The sequence below is a fragment of the Sorex araneus genome, chromosome 1, assembly GCF_027595985.1.
Source record: "Sorex araneus isolate mSorAra2 chromosome 1, mSorAra2.pri, whole genome shotgun sequence".
NCBI classification, from domain to species: domain Eukaryota; kingdom Metazoa; phylum Chordata; class Mammalia; order Eulipotyphla; family Soricidae; genus Sorex; species Sorex araneus.
Window position 1 is genome coordinate 345,009,623 of NC_073302.1, and position 25,649 is coordinate 345,035,271.

The 25,649-nt window shown below is 39.7% G+C and overlaps 1 protein-coding gene across 4 annotated transcripts in view; it reads right to left on the minus strand.

Moving 5' to 3' along the window:
• NRG1 (neuregulin 1) overlaps positions 1 to 25,649 on the minus strand; it is a 566,300-nt gene that overhangs the window by 180,575 nt on the left and 360,076 nt on the right. For all 4 annotated transcript variants that reach the window (XM_055134907.1, XM_055134829.1, XM_055134749.1 and 1 more), the window contains exon 2: positions 10,460 to 10,637. In XM_055134907.1, coding sequence (XP_054990882.1) covers positions 10,460 to 10,637 — 178 coding nt within the window. The remainder of the gene's footprint in view (positions 1 to 10,459; positions 10,638 to 25,649) is intronic.

Here is a 25,649-nt window from a genome sequence, read left to right on the forward strand (position 1 = left end):
TTATTGAGTAACCCAAGAAAGCAGAAAAGAAGATCCCTCAAAATATTATAATAATTCCCAGAGAATTACAGTAATTTTTTCTAGTTTGTACATTTGTAGGCGCATTACTCAACATATCAGAGTTTCTTCTGGACAGAGTTTAATTTTTAATATTTTAACTACTGCACTTGCCCAATAAGACTAAACAATAGGAAGCATTCTAATAAACATGATTTTATAGAAATAGTTCTAAAAATCAAAGTTATCCAACAGACCAGAGCAATACTTCCTGGAAGACTACAGCAAATAATGTAAGAAAATGTTATGGAGAGAGAGACAGAAAGAGAGAGAGAAGGATTCACAGACAGGAAAAACAAGGAAAATATTCTATGCCTAAATAAGTGTATTAAATAACATCAAATGGATTTTTTACAACAGTATCTCTTAGTTGCTTTTATGCAAATATGTGCAGTAAATTTCGATGGCAGACATGACAGGGGCCTCTGAAGAGAGCACTCCTGGGAATTCTAGGACTGAACATCAATGGGCAAGACTAAGATTCAATTTAATCAAATAAGCATAACAAGTATATTCAGGTTCAAAAATCAGTAGCAAAAATACAAAATGTGAGAGAGCACTGCATTAATCATAATATATGCAGAACAAAGGATTTAAAACGGTCACACATTTTATTTTGCTCCATTTTAAACACCTACCCAAAAGAACAACAAAATAAAGAATCTTAGGCATAGCTGGCCAAATTAATATTAAAACAGAATACAAATCAAAATAGATAAAAGTCCCAGTATGCTACTTAATGTCATGGAGAATACTGAATTATATGTTAAAGTTATGCTTTGAATTAGCATTTGATGAAAAATACCAGTCACAAGAGTACTTTAGGAATGGGTAATCAGAATTGCAATAGACCCACAAATTTTATCAGTAGAGAGACTGTTAATGAAACAGAAGTCCCAATTCAGGCAGTTATGAACAAAATGTAACTAGATACTGAAATACAATTCATGGTTGTCACCTGCAAAATGATGTTATTTGGGGGAGAATCTAGAAAGCAAAGCTAAGTTCAATAGAAAAAAATAGACGGTATGTTTTGGATACTATTATAAGGTAGAATTTGGGGGATATTCAAACAGGTTTGAGTACTTCATGGTGCCCGGTCGGGTCCGGGAATAATCTGCCCTAGGAGACCATCAGGGGACCTTGTCCTACAGATGAAACCAGGATGGAATGCACACTGGGCAAACACCTTTAGAGAAGGTGTTTATACTACAGTGAAGTGTTTATACTACTATAGAAACAGTAACCTCTGTATTATTTCTCCAATCTAGTTGTCAAGTCTGTTTATAATTCAATAGAAATCTAAGATTCTCCAAGACAACGGGGAAAATCACTGATCGAGAGTTTTGCATGATCACAAGGGCATCATCAAACTTTAACTATAAATATAATTTTTATTCCTAGGGAACTGGGCTAGAAATGAGAACTAGTAAGAGGTTTTACATATATAAACAAGCCTTTTTTGGAAGACTACACATTGCAACAAGATCTGGGGCTTTGGTAAGTACAGATATCATAATCAGGAGAAAGGAAATAGTGTTAGAGAATGTATTTACCTCAACCCTCAAATAAAATAAAATAATTAACTTTTTGCTCTTTAGTTAATAAATTACCTTGGAATTTAAGAAGGGTTAAAAGACTGAGAGGAATTTCACTTTTCCAAAAGTACAGAGAGTTATTTTATGTAAATAGCTTCAAACAATGCTTGCAAACACAAGCATCTGATAAGTGTTTGTTATTATAATGACACTTGAATGTTTCTGAAATATTTAGCTTTGCATAATCAGCAGACATTTAGAATAATACTATTTTTAGAATAATAAATGTGCAGATTTGTATAATCAGCAGACATGCAGAATATTTTTAGAATAATAAAAATACCATTACCATTACAATAATAAAACATTTTTATCTCTACTGTTTAATTTTGTTATTAAAACCCTGTGATTTACAAAGTTATTCATAATTGAGTTTTAGATGTACAATACTGCAGCACCCATCCCATCACCAGTGTCCACATCCCTTAACCCCTGCACCCATGTCCCTTTACCCCTGCAGCCACATCTACCCCCCCAACCCACCCACAGCCTCCATTCCCCCAAGAGGGGCCGCTGGCCCTCTGAACAGGTACCTTTTCACATTCAGCTGTTCAAGTTTGGGTCTGTAGATTTCAGTGTTGTTGGACATTTGGCTCTAACATTCCTTAATCCCCTGTCCTGGCCTCTGTTCCTTCTCATCTGCCTCTTCCCCACTCCCCTCCACTCTTTCTCTCCTCCTCCTCTCTATATTCTGGAACCAAGGGTGATTTGGGCACCCCCCCCACACACACACACTTGAAAAAATTGCATTTACTTCTGAGTTTATTAAATTTAATTTTCCTTTTTGGACTGGAGTGATAGCACAGCTGGTAGGGCGTTTGCCTTGCACGCATCCGACCCGGGTTCAATTCCTCTGCCCCTCTTGGAGAGCCCGGCAAGCAACTGAGAGTATCAGTCCCGCACAGCAGAGCCTGGCCAGCTCTGTGGCATATCTATATGCCAAAAACAGTAACAACAAGTCTCACAATGGAGATGTTACTGGTGCCCACTTGAGTAAAATTGATGAACAACAGGATGACAGTGCAGTGCTATCATTTTCTTTTTATTTAGACCCCATGACTTACAAGCTGGTTTAAAATAGAGTTTCAGATATAAAATATCTTTTAAATGAAAGTTCTACATGTCAATTATTTTAGCATTTATATTATGTACTGTTTTTTAAATTAATACATATAAGATAAATTTTACTTTATAAACATCAAGAGCTACAATATTATTATGTTTTCCTATTTAGCTTGATTCCTTCACCATAGATGATTTAAATGCATAAAAGATCTCCTCAATTTATATACTTTCATTCCTCCCATTTCTGGGGAATCGTATATGAAGTATGTATGTGTGTTAGCGTTAACACAGCTTTATATACTCTTTAACTGCCAATCAGAGAAGGGAAAGGAAGAAGACAGGGACTTCTTAGGTAACTAGTATCTTTCTAAATCCAGGCATGGCCCAAAATAGTTCACAGAAGCCTTAAGAAATTGGTCTCATGTGTTCCCATTTTATATTTAAGGAAGTTAAAACATTTTCTGACACGTGAAATAGCTAAAATGGCTTGCTGGGATGACTGGACTAAATGAGAAGAGAATATGTTTACATTTTAGTATAGAACAAAAATTTTAACTGACAATAACAATTTATTTCTCTAAATCTAAAGTAACCAAGTGGAGCCTTTCTTGGTTCTTGTTTGCTTGTTTGCGTTTTGTGTGGGGGTGACTCCTGGCCCTGTTTTCAGGCAATGCTTGGAGGTTCATATGGAACGCTGGAGATTGAACCCAGATCAGCTGCATGTAAGTCAAGTGCCTTATGCATTATACTGTCACTCTGGCCCAAATTAGAGTCTATTTTAAACAGCAACAACAAAAATATATAAGAGCTAAAGTAAGAGAAAGTGACAGGGTTGAGAGGAAACAAAGGAATACAAAAGTGTACCGCACACAGACAAGAGAAAGTCCATCTTCACCAGCGCTAGGATAGATCAGATATATGAACAACATCCAACATGAGCACCTTCACTGTTGTTTTTGTTTTGTTTTGTTTTTCTCTTTTTGGGTCACACCCGGCGATGCTCAGAGGTTACTCCTGGCTCATGCACTCAGGAATTACCCCTGGTGGTGCTCAGGGGACCATATGGTATGCTGGGAATCAAACCTGGGTCGGCCGCATGCCAGGCAAATGCCCTACCTGCCGCGCTATCGCTCCAGCCCTGCACCTTCACTAGTTTCCTTATCAAAATCATACACCAAGTGGCAGAAACAAGAACAAAAACATATGCAGACACAGAACACGAAGGCAGATTCCATTTTTCTTAATTGGTCCTACACATTGATGAGCCAAATAAAACAACGGCTCAAATATGAATCAGAAGCATAGGAAGATCATGCAGGCATGCAGAGTATTAGAAAGAGAAAAGGTGGGGACAAAATAATAGTAATGGCTTTTTTGGTGAATTGTTTCAGAACACAGATTACAGGAAATTCTGGCTACACTGTCTAGATTACAGAATGAGAATAAATAAACTGATATGAAGAATTGGAAGGGAATCAAAATTTTATTTTAAACTCTGATAACCTCAAAATAATCCTTAACCTCACACCAAAACTCACCTTTCCTTCATGATGACCGCCTAAATTAACTCTAGTCAAGTAACCAATAACTGGCACAAATGCTAACAATTAGATCCTCTTAGTAATGAAAAATTATAAAAATTTAGATGAAACCTTAAAATAAGGAATTATTTCCCAAAATACATTTCTCAAACACTAAACATGTTCTTAGTCTATTTTGATTTTAATACAAAGAAAGATAAGCTGTTGGGCAAAGAAATAAGTGGGTCAAACACATTTCAAATACAAATTTTCCCAAACCTCCTTAACTTTCAGGGCACTGATTTTTTAAATAAACATGATATTAATACATTAATTTTAATAGCACAGTAGTAGCACTGTCGTCTTGCTGTTTATCGATTTGCTTGACAGTAACATCTCCATTGTGTGACTTGTTACTGTTTATGGCATATCGAATACGCCATGGGGAGCTTGCCAGGCTCGGCCGTGTGGGCGAGATACTCTCGGTAGCTTGCCGGGCTCTCTGAGAGGGATGGAGGAATCGAACCCGGGTTGGCTGCGTGCAAGGCAAACGCCCTATCCACTGTGCTATCACTACAAAAATATAATCTCTAAGTTAAAGTAATAGAGCATCTAGAAAATGTTAAACTCAGATTTCATTTGGCTTTTTAAGCTTAAAAATTATAAAAAGGACCAGAACCATAGTCCAGCAGGTAGAGCATTTGCCTTGCATATAGATAACTTGAGTTTTATCTGCAGAAATCCATGTGGCCGCAGAGCCCTGCCGGGAATCATTCCTGAGCCCAGAAACAGGAGTAAGCCTTGAGAAACTCAAGGTGTGCCTCCCACCAAACAAAACTAAAGCGTAAACAAGAGCCAAAAAAGACACTTCGATGAGCACAGGGGGCTGAGCACTTGGTAGCATACAAGAGACCCAGCTGCTAGTACAGAAGATTCCCCAGTTCCTCATGGTCCCCAAAACTGCACCAGGAGTGGCTCCTGAGCACAGGGCCAGGAGAAGTTCCCAGGCCCTCACAGGGGTGCCAATCTTCAAAACCTATATGACAAGACAAGCACTGAAAGCAGAAAAAAAGTTTTTAAGAAATTACTGGACACCCAATTCTGAAACCTGAAGAATGAATGGCTTCCACTTCACACAAAATATACTAACATTAAGGAGGTCAAATATGTTCAATGTTATGCCAAGCGTACTTTTTTGTGAGATAACCTGAATATCTGTCCCTCCCATCCTCCACTTTATTCTTTCCAGCAAGATGCAAGGCTGTTGTTTTAAAAAAGTGATTTCTTAATATTGGCTTTAATATAATGAGATTTTATGAATGTGTAAACAGAGCTTTTAGCAATCTAGATCTGTGCAATCCAAATTAAAATGCTTTCTTAATAGTGGTGATACTTGTGTGTGACATCCAAGTTGTATAACCAATTACAAATGCAAGTGCACAAGTATTCTTTCAAAACCACATTCATTCTAGAAAGCTCATCCTTTAAAAAAAAAACCAAAACCTTATTGGCTCAACTTCCCTGGCTTCCATCTGACTATGTGCAGTGTGCAAATACCTTGTTTCATTCCCTGAAATAAGATATTTCATTCTATGTCACCCCTCCCTCTGTCCTTCCAGCTCCTTTCTGAAGGGAACCTACTAAATGGCTCTTCCCCAGTCCCCAACTGTGTTTCTGAGTCTTTACACTGTATCCCATAATTATCACAAGGGCAGAATTCAAAACCCAGTACTCTCACTGCTTACATGTCCTCCTTAGCAGAAGACTCTGGGAGCAGAGGGCATCTCTTACAACAGTGTGCCCACCTTCCAGCCAGGACCCCTGACCACACAGCAGCCTGCCCAGTGAAAAAGCAAGACTGCCTTTATATTCGCCACTGTCAGGATGGAGCTGACCTTATGCTGTCCACTGACAGAATTTGCTACTAACTGCTGTTCCTCTGTTCCTTTCTTGTACCTGTCCACCCGAATCACCCACCAGCCACCAGGAATCCTCTCCTCCAGCTGAGTTTCTTGCAACCCTCAGAGCAGCTTTCCACTCTTGGTGTACCCCCCTCCTTCAACTCCCAAGGCGCATAGCATAACTCATCAGACATTTAAAGTGTAGTTTTATTTTATGCATGGTGTACTAGTTATTTCATTGCTCTAATTAAAACTCCATTGATAATGAAGTGGAATTGTCCCCAAATATATATAATAATTTCTTTAAAAACCACTAAGACAAGATGAACCGGGAGCCGCGGCACGAGAAACAGACCCTCCGCGCCTATTGACTGTGATCCTGAGGTCTCCTAACCCATTTTGGCACCAGAGCGGATTCTTGCAGCCATCCATTTTGACTGTGAACTGAGCTAAAATATTAGAAACCCAAAACCGCGCGGCCGCGACTTAAAGTCTTCACTCTTAGCAATGAAGAGAAATTATTAGATGATGCCTATTCAGCAGGCCTGATTGTTGGGGAAAATTTCCAATCAATAATAGTGAGTTCTGTATGGAAATATGGAATGTACTCAATATATAGAGAGAATAATGGGAATATCATTAGCTATTTAGATGGGGGGTGGGGTGGGAGGGGGGTGTATTGGGGTTCTTGGTGGTGGAATGGGTGCACTGGTGAAGGGATGGTGGATTAATCAGTATTTGACTGTGACTTAAACCTGAAAGCTTTGTATTTTTTTTCTTTTTTTCACGGTGGTTCAATAAAATATTTCTTTTAAAAAAAAAAACCACTAAGACATTTATGAAAATTTTTGCTCTGGATTTCTGCTCTCAAAATAAATAGCTTTATTTTGTATAGGTTATAAAAATAAATCTCCATAATTATTATTTTTTTTTTGGGTCACAACCCAGCGATGCTCAGGGGTTACTCCTGGCTTTACACTCAGGAATTACCCCTGGTGGTGCTTGGGGGACCATATGGGATGCCGGGGATTGAACTCGGGTCGGCCGCGTGCAAGGCAAACGCCCTACCCGCTGTGCTATCGCTCCGGCCCCCCTTTTTTTTTAATCCATAATTATTATTTTATTACTATATATTTGAATTTATGCACAAGATCTTTCACTCTATATATTCTATTATTTTGCTTGAATGTTTTCTTTAAGATGTATGAAGACGAATTATATTTTCCTCTCCATAATAAAATGCCCTCTCTATAAACTTAATATATATACATATATATACATACATTTTATACACACACACACACACATATATATGTGTGTTTATATCCCAAAACTTTTTAGCTCTAAGAATATTAGCACATGATTTCGAGTTCCCCTGCTTATATAAAGATAAACTATATAAAGCATACAAATTTATGATCTACTAGGTATAGAGATAAAATTCTATACTACTTCCATTTCCCCATACTCCTAGCATAAAACCGTTTGTGGGTACTTAAATATTATTAACACCATTAGACAGTCACATAAAAAAGTCCAGCTTGTATGTGCAGATAAATTTGTATTTTTGCTAATGTGACTGACAAAAAGCAAAACAAAAATCTATTTAATCTGTTATCTAATTCTTTTCTTCCTAAAGTTTATTAAGGATAAAATTTTTACTCTCACTCTACTTGCTTTATACCTTTCCCTCCTCACATGTCTGCCTACTATTTAACACATGCTTCTTGTTTTAATGAAGGAGTGAGGCATTAAGAAACCCAAGAAACAGGTTTGTGTTCCAGTGTTGGTACCTACTGGCTGCATGGTGTTGGCATGCTAAGACTCTCACTCCAAACTAAATCTGTAAAATCAGGCCATTTAAGCCCAATTTAACTGGCCTTACCACCAGTGGGAATATTATAAAATATAGTTTAGTTTATGTCTAACATGCCATGTTACATATTATATTCTGTGTAATGCCAATACTGTTTTTCATGCCTATTACATTTCCCAATCAATACACCTTAGTGACACTCTCAGCAATAAGAACAAGCAGCATTACTGAACTGGACAGTAGAAAATTTCTTTAACTGTGGTTATTAAAGTATTTAAATACTCTGATGAAATCAAATTATATTTCCATTATAATCACTTTGATTCCTTTTGCTCATAACAACTTTTGGCCAAAAGTTTATACAATCAAAATACAGGTGAAAATACTTTTGCTGTTGTATCTTCATCATATACGTTAGATTTTAGGACTGTAGCACTGTAGCACTGTTGTCCTGTTGTTCATCGATTTGCTCGAGCGGGCACCAGTAATGTCTCCATTGTGAGGCTTGTTGTTACTGTTTTTGGCATAGCCACAGGGAGCTTGCCAGGCTCTGCTGTGCGAGTGGGATACTCCCCATAGCTTTCCGGGCTCTCCAAGAGGGATGGAGGAATCGAACCCTGGTCAACAGCGTGCAAGGCAAATGCCCTCCCCGCTGTGCTATCACTCCAGCCCGCTGTATTATCATCGCTCCAGTCCCTAGATTTTAGGAAAATCCTCAAAAAATATGAGTAAAGGAAACAATCTTTGAGTCTGAAGCCATCATTCCATTTGTTACAGTGAAAAAAGAACTGATCAAAATCCAAAGTTCAGCTCTTTGTTCATTTCAAAATGTACTTTGATATATAAGAAGGAGAAATTATTTGTGTGGAAGGAATTGGGACTTACTCCCTAACACAGCTTACATGAAGTAACCAAATAAGTAACCAAATAATCAATCTGGAGTCCTTGCATATGAAACATGAGATCAGGTTTTTGATTTAGCTTTTTGGCTTTAAGAAATAAAATTTTTGTGGGGAACAAAGTGTTTGGTCCACAACTGGCAGTGCTCCTGGCTCTGTGCTCAAGAATAACTCCTGGAGGTACACAAGATACAATGCGTAGTATTAGAGATCAAGTTGGGATTTGCAACATGCAAGGCAAGCACCTTAACCCCTAGACTAGTTCTCTGTCCTGAAGAAATTCATAGACTAATAAAAACCAAAAGTATGGAGTAAAAAAGGAGCATCATATTAGAAACTACAGAAATAACCTACAAACATGTAAGAAGAATCCCATAAAGCTCTTTCAAATCAAAATCTTAAGAAAAATGAGAGAATTTAAGACCCTTGCCACCTAGGTGTATTTGATTCATTATTTTTTTAAAAACTGGTGGTAAGTAGCCTTAACTGAATTGTCAATTAAATTTTCTCTCTCATACAAGACAGTCTCATTTAGAGAAAGCTGAGAGATTGAGGGAGAGAGATGGAGAGAGAAAGAGAAAGAGAGGGAGAGGGAGAGAGAAGGGGGGGCAGAGGAAGAGGGAGAAAGAATGTTTTCTCCAGAGGGAAGAGGCCCTTTCAAGATCTCAACTTTAGATAAGGGTGAATCTCTAAGACAGAGAAAATAGCACAAAGTGAAAGGAATTCTATATCTCATGTTGAGAGGCTCACAACACCCAAGATAGAAAAATGCACCTTAAAACTTCTCATTTGCATTAATTTCTTTTGGAGGTGAGTGAACATACCTGACAGTGCTCTGAGCACCATATGCGCTGTCAAACATCTGAGCTGGGCTTTGCAGGATGCAAGGAGAGTGTCTTAACCCCTGTACCATCTGACTCTTCACTAAAAGCTGTTCAAATTCAACGGACTGTAATCTAACTTTGCATAAATCTTTGTTTTCCTCAAGTTTTATAATAAAGTTGCGATATTTGTCAAACAAAACACTGGTACCCCAAAGAGCATTTGCCCTTTTTCTTTAGGGGCCACACCTAGCAATGCTCAGGGGCATAGGGACCCTGGCAGTAGAATCTGACCCAGCTCTGGCTCAAGGGGTTTTGGTAATACACTGTGGGACACAGGCTGGGTTTTAGGGAGGTCATTAGTACCACATCCAGCACAAAAATAAAATTTAGTGCATGGAGATGCTGGGCATATGCTCCACCATTTGAATTCTCTCTCCTTGGTCTCTTGTCTTAATCTGCTTTTAAAATTAAATATTGGGATCTGGCTAACTTTTTACAATTACAACAATCTCTCTCTCTCTCCTCCCTCCCCCCCTCTCTCGTTACTTCCCCAACTGCTCTTTCCACACTCATCTTTTTCTTTCCTCAGCCAAAAGTTACAATCATCAGAAAATTCAAATTCTTCTCTGTAACGTGATGTCATTTCTGGTCATTATATAATTTAAAAATCTTTTCATTTAGTATAGATCATGCTTTTTTCAAATAAATTCAGACTCTTAGGTTTATCACTCTCATTCTCTCGTTAATCATGCCTGTGCTCTGGCATGTATTCTACTTACCCTGGCTTTTTCTGGATCTTGATGTTCTGTGGCTTGTTCTTCTTGTTTAATTCATTCCCATTCTTGAACCACTTGAATCGGAGAGAGGAGATTTCAGAACTCGTCTCGCAGCGAAGCACCAGTCTAGAGCCCGCGGTGGACTCTTGGCTTTTCATCTCTTTCAATCGGGGAGGCAGAGCTAAAGAAGAAAAGAGAAGAAACTTCTGGTCACCTTATAATCTGTCAAGAAGGAACATAAATTCATTTTAGGTGAACTTGTGAGATCCAATACTCCAAATGGCTCTGCCATCTTTAGAGGAAAAAACAGGTCAGCCAATGTGGATCTCCATTTGGACACAAACATTGAATGCCCAAAGATAATATATTCAGGAGGATAATAAAATTTATAAATTTTAGATTATAAAATTTATAAATTTTATAAAGATTATAAAAATTACGCTTTAAAAATATTCTAGTTTTTTTCAATATTCACATTCATTTTCTGATACCATTAACTACCCTGAACACTGGTCATTTCAAACAATGACCTATGTCATCAGACTTTATTTCTAAAGTGCTTGCACATTCTAAGTCACAATTTATCTTCATCACAGTTCTCAGAAGCGTAGGTATGAGACTCATTTTTAAATTAAGGAAATTTAATTTCTGTGAGTGGAAAGTGGCTAACTTGTCCATGTCCATTTATGTTTCTGAAGAATCAGAATGGAGGGTCAGAGAGACAGTACGGGAGGTCAGGGCCTTGCCTTGCAAGGGCTGACCAAAGTTTGATCCTCTGCACCACAGATATTCCCTGAACCCGGCAGGAGTGATCCCTGAATGCGGCCAGGAGAGATCCCCAAGCACAACCACGTAGGGTGCAAACAAGCGAAAAGAATAAAAGGGGCTAGAGAAATCATACAGCAAGTAGGGACCCAGTTTGCTCACCAGCACCACTTATGGTCCCCAGAGCACTGGCATAAGTATCTGAGCACAGAGCCAAGATAAGCCATGAGAACCCTTGGGTATGGATGGCCTCTAAATCACCCCCTCAAAGAAGTTTTTTTCGATCTGAGGGATAGTCCAGGGGAGAATTGCTCTTGCCTTCATGTGGTTTACCCCTGTTCCATCACTGGGAATTAAACCAGGAATTAAATCAGGGTCAGCCGCGAGCAAGGCAAGCACCCTCCCCATTCTCCTATTGTTCTGGCCTCTCTCTCTCTCTCTCTCTCTCTCTCTCTATATATATATATATATATATATATATATATATATATATACATATATTTTTAATTAAAGCTAATAAATAGATTTTCCTCTGCATGTAAAGTTTGGTCTCATAACCAATGCTGCAGAAACAGCAATCTCCATCACTCTGCTCCCACTGGGCCGCAAAAAGACCAACTGCCAACTGCAAAGTCTACATGTGTTGCAGTTCAGAAACTCGCAAGGAGTCCAGAAAACAAACCAGGCAACTGAGAACGTATGGCCCCACTCCACTGGGCAATTACTCCCCAGCACTGCACCCCAGCTCCAAGGACAGCCCTCAGAGCCCCATCAGACACGGGCAGGAAATGGAGCACTTTCCCTACTCAGGGATGTTTGTTTTTCTACTGCTCTGCCCTGACCAAATAAATCCCCCCCAAATGTCAGAAACGAGTGGATAAAGGTTTCAATAAACTACAGCAAGGGGCATTTGAACACTGTGATTTCTTGGCATAACTTTTCTGATTGCCTCTCCCCTTTCTTTTTATTTATTTATCTGGAGGCCAGGAGATGAGGTGGACAAGCAAGGATTTAATGTGGATATTCAGCTGCAGCCAGTTAGAAAACGTGATTCAGCTGTTCCGAGGCTTTGAGAGTTGATGATTTTGCCATGGTTCTTTTTTATGTCCATTTTTTTATGTATGTATTTTTGACAGCTTGAAAATAAGTTTTATTTCCTGAATAGCTCACAGGAGTCATATTTTAAGATGCACTTTAGAATTTCTGTTTTGGAAGTTTGAAAAAAATTGATGAAATTGTCACATATCTAGAATATTGTTTGAATATTTCTAAGCAACTTCACAATCATTTAATTTTGCAAGTGTGAATTTTTAAAGAATCAAATTAGAGCTGAGTGGAACCAAAGAAACGCATTCATATGATACCACAGAAAATGAAGTGCCTTTTTATTTATTTATTTATTTTTATATATTTATTTTTATTTATTTTATATTTTATTTATTTTATATTTATATTTATTTTATATATAATATATTAGATATATTATATTTTGTATTTATATTTATTTATTTTATATTTATTTATTTTATATATTTTATTTATTTATTTAGACTGAAATAAGTAATTTAAATTTTGCTATTGAATTTTAAATTCTATTTGGTACACCATAAAAGCTAATGGCTTATCTCTTTTCCTCTAAGCAAAATGTTCTAAACATAGTATCTCATTCTCTCACCCACTACTCAATAAAGCGACCTATCAATGCACTCTGAAAATAAATATACTAGCCTTTTTGTGTTTTAATAAATAATTTTTAAATAAATTTAACCCTTACATTCATTTATGACCCCTAATTTCCCATCCTTGTTCCATTCTTTCACCTTCCTCCTTTTTTATTTCCTATTTCTTTATCTTGATCTCAGATGTGAGGAAGCAACCAGACAAATTCAAATGGAAAGATATTCTATGAAACACCTAGTCAAAAAAAAAAAAGTTCAATGCGATGTGTGATAAAAGATGACTATGAAACTAGCAAAGAAATCCTACTCCGGGGTGAAAAAAAAAAACTTTAAATCATTTTATGAAAACTATTGGGTAAATCTAAATTTAGGGATACTCATGGCATACTCAAGCACATCCATGGAATAAATGGGAAACAATCTGGGCACCACCAGAGTCAGGGACTGGGTCCTAGGCTGGGGGGAGTTCTGGTTTCCCAGTTATGAAGTTCCTCACTTGTTCCTGGGGGAATTCAAATTCGAACACTCAGAAAACTAGCAACAACTTAAATTCTCCTCGGCCTTCCGATACTGTTGTTCTGATGGAACTGCCTTAGATATTTCACTTCTATTTTGACAAAAATGGAAGCTAATATTGAGCACATATGGCTTGTATGGTTTTTCTCATATTTCCATAATGAGATAAGTTTCAGTACATTCAATTCATTTGATTATAAAATAGCAACTACATGTCACTGAGATCCATTTGAAAGTCTGTATATTTTTCTGGCATACGGTTTTTGTGCATGAAACAATCTATTCAGTGAAAATACTCTGAGGACTTTACAAAGTACTTTCTAGCACCCAGAAATGATTTTATAAGGTTGGGGTAGTTCTTAAACTTGGGAATAACTTTTTTGAGTATTTTAATTTTATTCCATTTAATTTTTTGGCTTTGGGATCGCACACAACAATGCTCGGGGCTTTTCCCGGGTCTGTACTCAGGGTTCATTCCTGACGGGCTCCAGGACCATACGGGGTGCCACACGCTGAGCCCAGGCAGCCATGAAGGAAAGCTCCCACCCGCTGTGCCATCTCTCCAGCCCTTTTTCAGTCCTGTTACTTTATTTAAAAAAAAAAAATTTTTTTTTTGAACCATAGTGAGATACAGCTACAAGGTTGTTTATGATTGGATTTCAGTTATATAATGTTCCAACACTCAGCCCTTCACAAGTGAACATTTCCCACCACAAATGTCCCCAGTTTCCCTCCTGCCATACCTCCACCCAACTCACTTTTCCTTGCTCCTTCCTCCTCCATCCTTCCTTCCCTCGCTCCTTCCTTCCCCCTCTCTCTCCTTCCCTCCCCCTCTCTTCTTCTCTCTTCCTATTTCCCTCTCTCACTCTCTCCCCCTCTCTGTTTCCTTCTCTCTCCCTTTCTCTCCCTCCCCCCCTCCACCTCCCTTCTGGGGAATTATGGTCTGCAATAGTACTGAAAAGTTATTATGTATAAACCTATACTGCTATTTCAAAACTGCAAAAACCTTTTTCTTGTCTTTTAATCGCTCAGAATAAATAACCTGTTAATTAACAATTAGTTGAAACAAACGTAATGCTAAACTAATGCTTTAAATGCAGTGACTGTTTTGAGACATGATTAAATTGCATTTGGTCTACCGCGGCTCATATTTTTGCTTTCAATGTGTTTTCACCCTGAAACAATTTAATGATAGAGCAAGTTTTAAGCAAACTTTGCCTAATTCTACTTCAAATACGCTTGACATTCATATGAACATATCCACACCCTTAGAAATGTATCACCAGACACAGTAAAGTGCAAAAAGAGCAGCCTTTAAAACAAATTCAAAATCCCCGAGAGCAATGCTACACATTTTATAGGTACATCTTTTTACAGGTTTTAAGTGTTTGAAAAACTTTTTAAAACTTTACGGTATACTTATCCCACTCAAACTCAAGGCAAGTGAGTATTCGAAAAATACTTTTTGAAAGTCTATTTTTGTTACATCAACTTTTGGTATTTGACAGGTCCTCCAACGTAGAAAAATGTAGAAAAAAATGATAACAGTAATCCAAAGTATTTCTTTTACATTATGATAACAAAAATTTAATGCAATGTGTCCAGTTATTACAATAATACTATGTGCCTAGATATTTGTGATAAAAATAAAACCAGTATTTGAAAAGATCATTCATCTATGCAAGCAATTCTCCTGTTATTTTTTTATCTTTTTCAAATAAATTCTGTGCTGCTGTATCAAATATAGTACTGCATTGTTATGAGCAGGAAACAAATTTTAACATGTGTTTGCTGCAGAGATATGGTGATTGCATTTGTCACGAGATAAGCTGCTGTTTCTGTTCTCCAAAGGCTGTGACAATGCAGAGTGAGCCCGTATCATTACTCCCCATGTTTCACCGTGTAGTTAATCTGAAGCACCTCAGCACACTGGACAAATTAAACAGGAAACCTGCAAAATATTATCAAGTAACAGCGAGCTTTCAGCCGTGATCCCAGACAAGTCTTTCTTCCCTGAGTAAAACCTTTTAAGAGCCTGCCTCACAGATGTGCAGCTGTCACGGTGAAAGCTGGCGACTGCAGATTACGCCAGGCCGGGAAGGTGCACCGCTATCACTAATAAAGCCGCTTGGCAGACTGCTGTCCTTTAAACAGATTCATGTTAAAAAAAAAAAAAACCAACAGATTCATGTTAGCCATAATTAAATTACTGGGGACAGACCCCAAACCCCATTTTTCTACCGTATTTCTCTCTTGCACTAATTTACGGAGAAGATTATGGCCGTGCACAGGGTGAATAAAGGTTATGCTTTGCCATTTGCTCTTCTCTTCTGAGCCGCACTCACAAATCTGACTTTAAAAGGTACATTTCACTTGCAGGATTAAAATATGCCAATGGAGTCAAGTATAAAACAGCAAATCTAGTGGCACTGACATTTCAGAATATTCTTGCATGTTCCTGGCGCTAAAGGCCCTGATCTGAGGCAGTGACTGACCCAGAATTAGTCAAAGGACCAGCCAACATGGTCACAAGTAGCCATGGTCACCACCCCGAGCTCACAGTGGCCCTGCTCAGGCTGCAGTCTCCCCTCGCCCTGTCCCCCCTTCACACTGTCCCCCCTCACACTGTCCCTGCTCACACTGGCCCTGCTCAGGCTGCAGGCCCCCCTTGTCCTGTCCCCCCCTCACACTGTCCCCACTCACACTGCCCCCTGCTCACAGTGACCCATGCTCCAGCTAATCAGCCTTCAAATATTCTCTTCTTCCTCTGCTTCTCCAGGAGCAAAAATGGGATTCTTTGTCCTTGTGTACTCAGCAAAGATATTTGATGGAAGAAACAAAAAAACGGGGTGCCTTTAATGAGCCACTCTTTAATCCAGAGACCTACTACATGGTATTTTTAAGCTGACTACCTCAGGCAGTCAACTAACCCAAACCATTGAACACACAGGGACTATACTTCAAGAAAAAATGAGATGCCTGGACTCCAGAAATACCATTTTAACAGTCCAAGTCCAACTCTTTAAAAAGTGCAAGTATGTATGTGTATTAGTGGATCCCTTTACAAGCAGACAGAATAACTCTCATAACATACACATAGAACGTGTTGCATATCATAAAATAAAACTGGGGGGCAATATTTTAGCATATCACTTCCTTTATTCACTATGATGGTGCCTCAGGTCACACTTGGATTTATCTAGTGTCAGCTTCCATTTCCCAAACAGACCAGTCTAACTGGTGGTGACCATACACACGGCGGTGCTCCATTTCACATCTCACAGTTCCACTACCACAAATCAAGTGAACAGTATGATGTTTGGATGCCCTGCTGTATGGTTTGAGCCACAGAGTCTGGTCTCAGTTATGCTTTTTCAAAGTATTAGAGAAAATGACCAATCACATTCTATATGAGTACCATATTCAACAATTCACATTTTAAAAGTAGTAGGTAAAAGGACTATTAAGGAATTTATCTTGTCAAACGAAAGGGGGGTTAGGAGTTGCATTAGCATGTGATCGCAGTCCATATTTGATGCTTAGTTTATTTATAACAGTCATGGTGGAGATGGAGCTGGAGCGATAGCCCAGCGGGTAGGGCGTTTGCCTTGCACGCGGCCGACCCAGGTTTGATTCCTCCGTCCCTCTATGATTCCCGGCAAGCTACCAAGAGTATCGCTCCCGCACAGCAGAGCCTGGCAAGCTCCCCGTGGCGTATTCAATATGCCAAAAACAGTAACGACAAGTCTCACGATGGAGACGTTACTGTTGCCTGCTCAAGCAAATCGATGAACAATGAGACAACAGTGCTACAGTGGTACAGTGATAGTGGAGATGGTGATGGTAATGGTGGTGATGGTGATGGTGATGATGATGGTGGTGGTAACGGTGGTGGTCATGAAGGTGGTGGTGGCGGCAGAGGGATGCAGCTGAGAGTGGTGGTTGGTGCTGGCGATGGTGGGTGGATGTCTGTCCATTTTTATTAAGCACCTATGTCAACATTCACTGACCAAAGGACATATTCTCTCGAGTATAGAACAAAACTGTCATGTACAGTCACTCTTGTCCCATTGCTCACTGATTGCTTGCCAGGCTCTCCAAGAGGGACGGAGGAATCGTCCTGGGTCAGCTGCGTGGAAAGCAAATGCCCTACCCGCTGTGCTATCAGTCCAGTCCTGTAGAACAAAACAGGACCTCAGGACCTCAAATGCTCACTGAAATATTATAAGTATGAGAGATAAGCCTGAAAATTCTGGTAAAGTATAGAATAATCCCAGGTACAAAAATGATCCCAAAGGTAATGCCTACTCTCGAAAGAACAAAGGGTCCTGTGACATCATTGTTGCTTTTAAGCATTCCACTAGATTTAGACTCTGACACTACTCTGTCTGATAAGCTGAATGGAAAGGATATGTCATCCTAACCAGAAACCTGTCAAATGAACAGAATTGTCTTCACTTTGAATCTTCTATCCTCCTATTCTTCTCTCACCTGCTGCCCCCTCGAACCTCACTTCAGCTAAGACCCTGCCCAGTCCTTAAGGAGGTAAAGTTCCTTCCTTCCTTATCTAGTCTGCCATAGCTCAGTCTCCCCATGAGATCATACTCTGAGTGCTTTCAACACGAGGAACGCACATATTTCACAGCATCTTGATGCTGGCCTTTACATTAAACTGGTTATCTCCACCAACTGACCACAGTTCCTACTTTGTTCCTGTCTTCACAGCTCACTGTGAGAGCTCTCTCGCTCTCTGTCTCTGACTCTGTTTGTGTGTCTGTCTCTCTCTCACTGTGTCTCTGACTCTGTCTCTGTGTCTATCTCTGTGTCTCACTGTGTCTCTGCCTCTGTCTCTGTGTCTGTCTGTCTCTCTCTGTCTCACTGTGTCTCTGTCTCTGACTCTCTGTCTCTGTGTCTATCTCTCTGTCTCACTGTGTCTCTGCCTCTGTCTCTGTGTCTGTCTGTCTCTCTCTGTCTCACTGTGTCTCTGTCTCTGACTCTCTGTCTCTGTGTCTATCTCTCTCTGTCTCACCGTGTCTCTGTCTCTGAGTCTGTCTCTCTCTCTTCTCTCTCTCTCTGTCTCTCTGTGTCTCTCTGTCTCTGTCTCTCTGTCTGTCTCTGTCTCTGTCTCTGTCTCTCTGTCTCTCTGTCTCTCTCTCTGTCTCTCTGTGTCTCTCTGTCTCTGTCTCTCTGTCTGTCTCTGTCTCTGTCTCTGTCTCTCTGTCTCTCTCTCTCTCTCTCTCTCGCTCTCTCTCTCTCTCTCTCTCTCTCGACCTCAACCTCGACCTCCAAGTGTGCCATTGGTGTTTAATTCTATTTTCTGGGCAAGCCCCCATGTATGTATTTCAAGCAAAGCAGATAGTTATTTCTACTTTGCAAGTGTGGATGGATGTAGGGACTTCTTTTGAAAGTTGCTCAATGTCCTCAGACAAACAAGCTGCAGGTCGGCACTGAGGCCAGAACTTTTCTGTGCTTCGCCTCTGTGCAGTTGGAGGTGGAGGTGTGAAGGGAGCTGAGGACAACAGAGGAAGAATGTCGGGAAGACATTTTCTTTCTGAGATACCATGGCGATTTTTTGCTTCTTATTATAAGTTATATACACCAGATTACCTCGCCACATATGTCTGTAAACCATTTATAATACGAAAATTCTACCAGGGAAAATAAGTATAGATTTATTAGGTAAGAGAATTTTCCAGGCTGAAAATTGATAGCTTATTCCTGGGTCTGCAACCCCCTCTCTTATACTGCTCTGTAGCTCTCTTCCCAGCATTTCTTTGCTGAAGCCAAAAGATAAAATTATAAAACTATTATAACAGCTTTCCCAAGGCCTCTAAGAGATCGAGTTAAAATAAGACTCTCACAGTATGTCGAACCATAAATTCCTCCAGAATAATAACTGCTGACACTGTTAAGGAACTACTATGTGCCGGACACAGTTCTGAAAACTTGATATTCACGGACTCCTTTAAACTTTATAACAATTTTTTAAAAATATATATCGTTCTTTTACTTGCAACTCACAGGTACTAAAACAGAATCAGAGCAAGGCAAGGGGCCTGAGAACACACGGCTGACACGGAGACCACAGCAGAAGAAGAAGGATGGCTCCAAGAGCTCCTGCCTCAGTGGCCGGAGAGACTGTACATCCCATGAACCCGCCAGGAGTGACCCCTGAGCACAGAGCCAAGAGAAAGCCCTGAACACCTCCGGGTGTGGTCCAAAACCCAGAAAAATAAATAAAGAAAAAAAGAACAGGAAGTAAGGAAGGAAGGAAGGGAGGAGGGAGAGAGGGAAGGAGGGAGGGAGGGAAGGTAGAGAGGGAGAGAGGAAGGAAGGAAGGAAGGAAGGAAGGAAGGAAGGAAGGAAGGAAGGAAGGAAGGAAGGAAGGAAGGAAGGAAGGAAGGAAGGAAGGAAGGAAGGAAGGAAGGGTGGGTTACTGCTTGTAACAAGTAAGCAATAAACTGAATTCTTTATGCCATACTTTGCTGACATGTATGGCTCAAAATTAAAATTTTCTTTTTTATATATTAAGCAGACTGATGAGACCACATAAAGGTTCATCGCAGACTCTCTGACTTGGGCTGGCCTTCCTGGGCGACTCTCTGGAAAGGCCAGGAATAGGAGGGTGTTTGGGTTTGAGTTGCTGGAACCTGGCATCAGCAGTCTTTCATTCTGAGCCTTATTTAGAAGCAGATGTTGACGGAAACTGTTGCTAATAAAGTTGGGTGTTTGGGGAGGAACGTGGATACCAGGGGAGCAGGTATAATTTTCAGGGGGTATTCTTTTGTTTTTTTCTTTTTTCTTTCTGTAGAGGGGCCACACCCAGAAGTACTCAGGGGGCTGGAGCGATGCACTGGGGCTATACCCAGTGCTGCTAGGAGTGAAACTTGAGGTCTTGCATAAGCAAGAGATGTGTTCTGCCACTTGAGTTGCATCCTGGGTTCCTACTGTGTATCTTTTGAACTTTGAACTGTGCTATATTTTACCCATTGGATATAGGAGAGTGAAAGAAACGAAAGAAGGAAGGTGGGAGGAAATAAACTTCACTATGGGGAACAATGCTCTATTAAATAATGTTTCCAAGTTCTGTGGTTCTCTGTAGTTCTGGCGAAGTTCTTTTTTTTTTTTCTTTCTGGGTCACACCCAGCAATGCTCCTGGCTCTTGCACTCAGGAATGACTCCTGGCGGCGGTCGGAGGATCATGCGGGATGCTGGGGATTGAACCAGGGTTGGACTGGTGCAAAGGCAAACGCCCTACCCGCTATCATTCTAGCGCCTCTGGCGAAGTTCTTAGGAGATAAACTTACAGAGTGGAAGGAGACCTTCAGGCCTTCCTTGTAGCTTGTCTTCAGGGAAATGATTTTCTGTGCCTGTGTCAAGCTCTCAGAAAGCCTGGCAAGCTACCAAGAGTATCCCGCCCCTACGGCAGAGCCTGACAAGCTACCTGTGGCGTATTCAATATGCCAAAAGCAGTAACATCAAATCTCACAATGGAGACGTTACTGGTGCCCACTCAAGCAAATCAATGAACAATGGGATGCCAGTGCTATACATTAATAGTGACTATATATTTTTAAAAATAAGACCTGGCATGCATCATGTGACAACTCATTGCTGCACTTATTCCAAGTACATAAAATCATCTGGGAGAGACATGAACATTTCTGAACTACTTTGATAGTTTATGAGAAAATGACATGAGGCAGAATGCTTGACATTGGTGTTATATATTAAAAAGACATTTTTGAACCGTGTGATTGCCATGCTGCAAATGGCACAAGGGAAACTCACTCCAGCCTTTGCTGAAACCTGATAGCCCCCATGGGTAGAGCCAGGAGAGTGTCTAACATATCCAAGTTGCCCTTTCAAGCTGTAAAGGGAATGCACGCTGACTAAGGCTGCTGGGGTACTTCACAGCATTTGTGCCAGCACTCTTAAGGTGAGTGTTCAACAGGACACCCTAATCAACGCTGTCACCACAGCTGCCTCTAATTATACAAACATCTCACATGCAGACACAAAGATTTTCCCACACACACTTGCTTTAAGGTCATCAATACTCAGGGTTAAAAATGGATCCATCACAGAGTGACCTAATCAGTGTGCAGCAAGTTTCATTTGCCCAGAGTTTACACTTATGATCTTTTCTGTTGTCAAAAAGTTTTTTTCTTTTTTCTTTTTCTCATGCCTGCTATATTTACCTGCAATATGACATTAAACAGAGTAATGGACCTACTAGTTTTGATAGATAGTTATACACTTATTTTAACAGGATTTTTCTGCTTAGATATTTTTATTGCTTAAATAAATGCATTGTGTTATTATGACATGCTGAGCTTACATTTGTATTTATGACCATTATTTCTTTGTTCACATTTATTTACAGTCATTTAAAGTACATCATTAAAATTCTTTTTCCATTTGAATTTCTTTAGACACCTTCAACTGGAAGAATTTTTAGCTAAAGTAACATACTACTTGAATATGATTAGCTTTAATCAATGAAGATCTTTTATAAATCTATAAGCACCATGCATAAACAAAAAAGGCCCCTGAATGATCTATCAGTAGTAGTTTTCTAGGGTCTATTTTTGACATGCATTTAAAACTTTTGCTTTTTGGTGAATATGACAAAAAGCAGCAGAACTCTTAATTGTGTTCTTTCAGTTTCTCTAAGGTTTATTTGTCTTTTTAAGCTGGTCACCTTTCTTAGAATCCACAGGTTTCTGGTTTTACATTTTATTCATAGATAATGAACTTATGAAACTGACTGACACTAAAAGTATATGGCAGGATTGACAAAAGCCTTCTTGGTTCTCTAAGACCAGCAGATCAAAACCAAATTTCTATCTGTTCTGGTGACTACAGTATATAATAAACATCCTAGCATCCCTTTTTAAGTGGGGCTCAATTTGGACATTTTGAAGATCTTTAATTAAGCCTAGTAAGTCTCCTTACATTCTATTTTGTTGTTGTTGTTTTGTTCCCCTGTGCTCAGAACTTACTCCTGGCTCTGCCATCAGGACCACTCCTGGCAAGCATCTCACCTGCTGTACTGTGTCTCTGACCCAATCCTTGCATCTTAAAGCAGGTACATCAATATCTTAATAGCTGAATCCTTATTAACTTTTACTTCTATCACACAAGACCCACGAGAGCAAGATTCTTATCACAGGGATCCCAGTATGATCAATTAGTTGAAGAAGCAGAAACTGAACTTAGTCAAATCAGACGGGCTATTTGTAGTAAGAAAACTTACTCTAAGTTACTGGTCATCTAAAGTGGAATCTTTAAACTGTTTTACACTGAGGATAAGCACGGGCTGAAAACCACTATCTAAAGTAATCAACTCTGGTGACCTACTTAACAGGAATTACAAGGCTACACTGCTTCCCATTCCAGGAAAGTCCTTGGAAGTCAGACTGTAAAATAAGCTGGTTTCAGACAATGCACAAAATGAAGTCTCAATAGGAGAGAGATAATCAAGCTCCCCATGGTGTATTCAATATGCCAAAAACAGTTAGGAGTTTTATAATGGAGACGTTACTGGTGCCCACTCAAGTAAATCGATGAGCAATGGGATGACAGTGACAGTGACAAAAATAAATTTATTAAAGCATCTTTTGAGAATAAGAGTGAGCTACCTATACACTGTGCGACACTGTCTTCATTGACTCATTGCAATAAAATCTTATCAACACAAACTCCATAATAATCACACCACAGAACCCTAAATGACACTTATATAACATGCCAACATATAGCTTTTCTCCAGAGACAATTAAATGCCACTAAAAATGTTTGTTTTTATTTAGAAGTAAATTTAATTAGATTCTTAGCCCAAGTATTTAAACGACTTTAATTTATTTAATTTATGTGACAACCAGCATTTCTGCCTCAAGGTCCTGAGACTCTGAGTAAGGGCAAGAACAGACTCAGCAGAACCGTGCTCTAGTGTTGAGTGGGTGTGTAGGAATAAGACATCACAAAATTGCTCCAAACCCCAATAATCCTGTGTTTTAGCAATGGCCGGACGGTAGCATTGGCCTTGCATTTGAAATAAAGTCATAAAGGTAATACAAGGATATGAATAAAAGCATTTTGTATTTTACAAAAATATTTATGTAGTACTGATTTGATTATCATTAGCTATAATCATCTGAAAAGTCAGAAAATACCAGCTCACATGTCCTGATGGAACAAAGCTATATAACACAGGGAAAAAAATGCAGAGGCTTTTTTTGTTTTTGTTTTTGTTTTTACTTTTTGGGTCACACCTGGCGATGCTCAGGGGTTACACCTGGCCCTGCACTCAGGAATTACTCCAGGCAGTGCTCAGGGCACCATATGGGATGCTGGAAATCAAACCCGGGTCGGCCGCGTGCAAGGCAAATGCCCTACCCACTGTGCTATCACTCCAGCACCCCCCCCCTTGCAAAAACACAGAGCCTTGAGCTATTCCTTTCTATCCTATATTTGTAAGACAATAAAAAAGAAAAACTTCAGCTAAAAGCTAACAAATACTATCACAAGGATGTTCACGGGAAAGGATGACTGTGTAGAAGAGGAGGGGAGGGACACAGCAATAGCACAGCTGGCAGGGCCTTTGCCTGGCTGACCCCAGTATGACCGCCAGCATTTCACGGGTTCCTGGAGACAACCAGGAGTAATTCCTGAGTGCAGCCAAGGGTGTAACAGTGACAGCACTCGCTGGGCATGGAGGAGAGGAAGAAAGAAGAAAGAAGAAAGAAGGGAGGAGAAGGAAGAAGGAGAAAAAAGGGGGTGAGGAGAGGGAGAGGGAAGGGAGGAGTGGAAGGGAAAGAAGAGGAGACAACGACACAAACCTAATAGTTGCTGTAAGACTGCAGGAAAAGAAAAGCAATGAGTTGTGAACATCATAAAATCTTAGAGCAGGGGCTGGAGCGATAGCACAGCGGGTAGGGTGTTTGTCTTGCACGCAGTCAACCCGGGTTCGATTCCCAGCATCCCATAAGGTCCTCTGAGCACCACCAGGAGTAATTCCTGAGTGCAGAGCCAAGAGTAACCCCCGAGCATCATTGGGTGTGACCCCACCCCCAAAAAAACCTTAGAGCAAAGAGAATTCTTTTAGAATCACAGAATGCTACAATACATTGAAATGTTATAGAAAAGAAAAGATAAAAATGAAAGAAATAAAGAGCCTAAATTGGACTCTGGAAAGCTGGATGAACAAGGAAATGAACCAGGGTGCAATACACAGGAAGGAAACAAGAGGGTTGGTCAGGCAAGCTCATGTTCCATATCCAGCTTGACTCAATCTTTTCCCTTAAATGAGTCTATCAGTTCTTCAGCTGCAGGATAATTCACCTTCACACAGAGAAGAGTGAAGTATCTGAAGTGCATCATGTGTATCTGAGGAGGACACTGTCAGATACACAATAAGCACCATGTCAATACAATTTTTTAAAAGATAGCATATTCATAAGGGATTAATTACACTCTTGGATGAAACTGATGAAACCAAGTATCTTATTAAAGGAAGCTAAAAATATAAAGATCTCATGGTTAGGCTATTAAAATTACCCTCAGAGAATGCAACTGACTCCATCAGTGGCTTAGTCAGGCCTCACTAGATGGCATTTCTCATCACTATTTCAACAACATATGCTACTGTGTACAAGACAGATTCATACCTCATCTCATTTCAGCACTGACAAGTATACTCTAGACAGTGAAATAGAAATAAGGTCTCTAATTTTAGGTGAAGCACCGTGACCAGGCAACTCCTTTAGTTTAATCAGTACTACATTCATTTGGGATTTCTACCCAAACGAGAACTCTAGGAAAGACATCGAGAAACCTTCCGATATCTGCAATATTCCTATAGATCTTAGTAATCTCCCTGCTCCCACCATATAAATTGACTAGCTTCATTTACTCATTCTCAAAAAGTAAATAAAACATCCATCATTACATTCTTGTAAAGTCCTTATCACTCCACATATTTCATAAATATCTTTATTCAACCAAGGACTTTTTCTTCAAATTCTTCTTTTTTTTTTTTGCTTTTTGGGTCACACCCAGCAATGCACAGGGGTTACTCCTGGCTCTGAACCAAGGAATTACTCCTGGCGGTGCTATGGGGACTATATGGGATGCTGGGAATTGAACCCAGCTTGGCCATGTGCAAGGCAACGCCCTATGCTATTGCTTCAGCCCCTCTTTAAATTCATTTTTTTCCTACTATCTAGCAC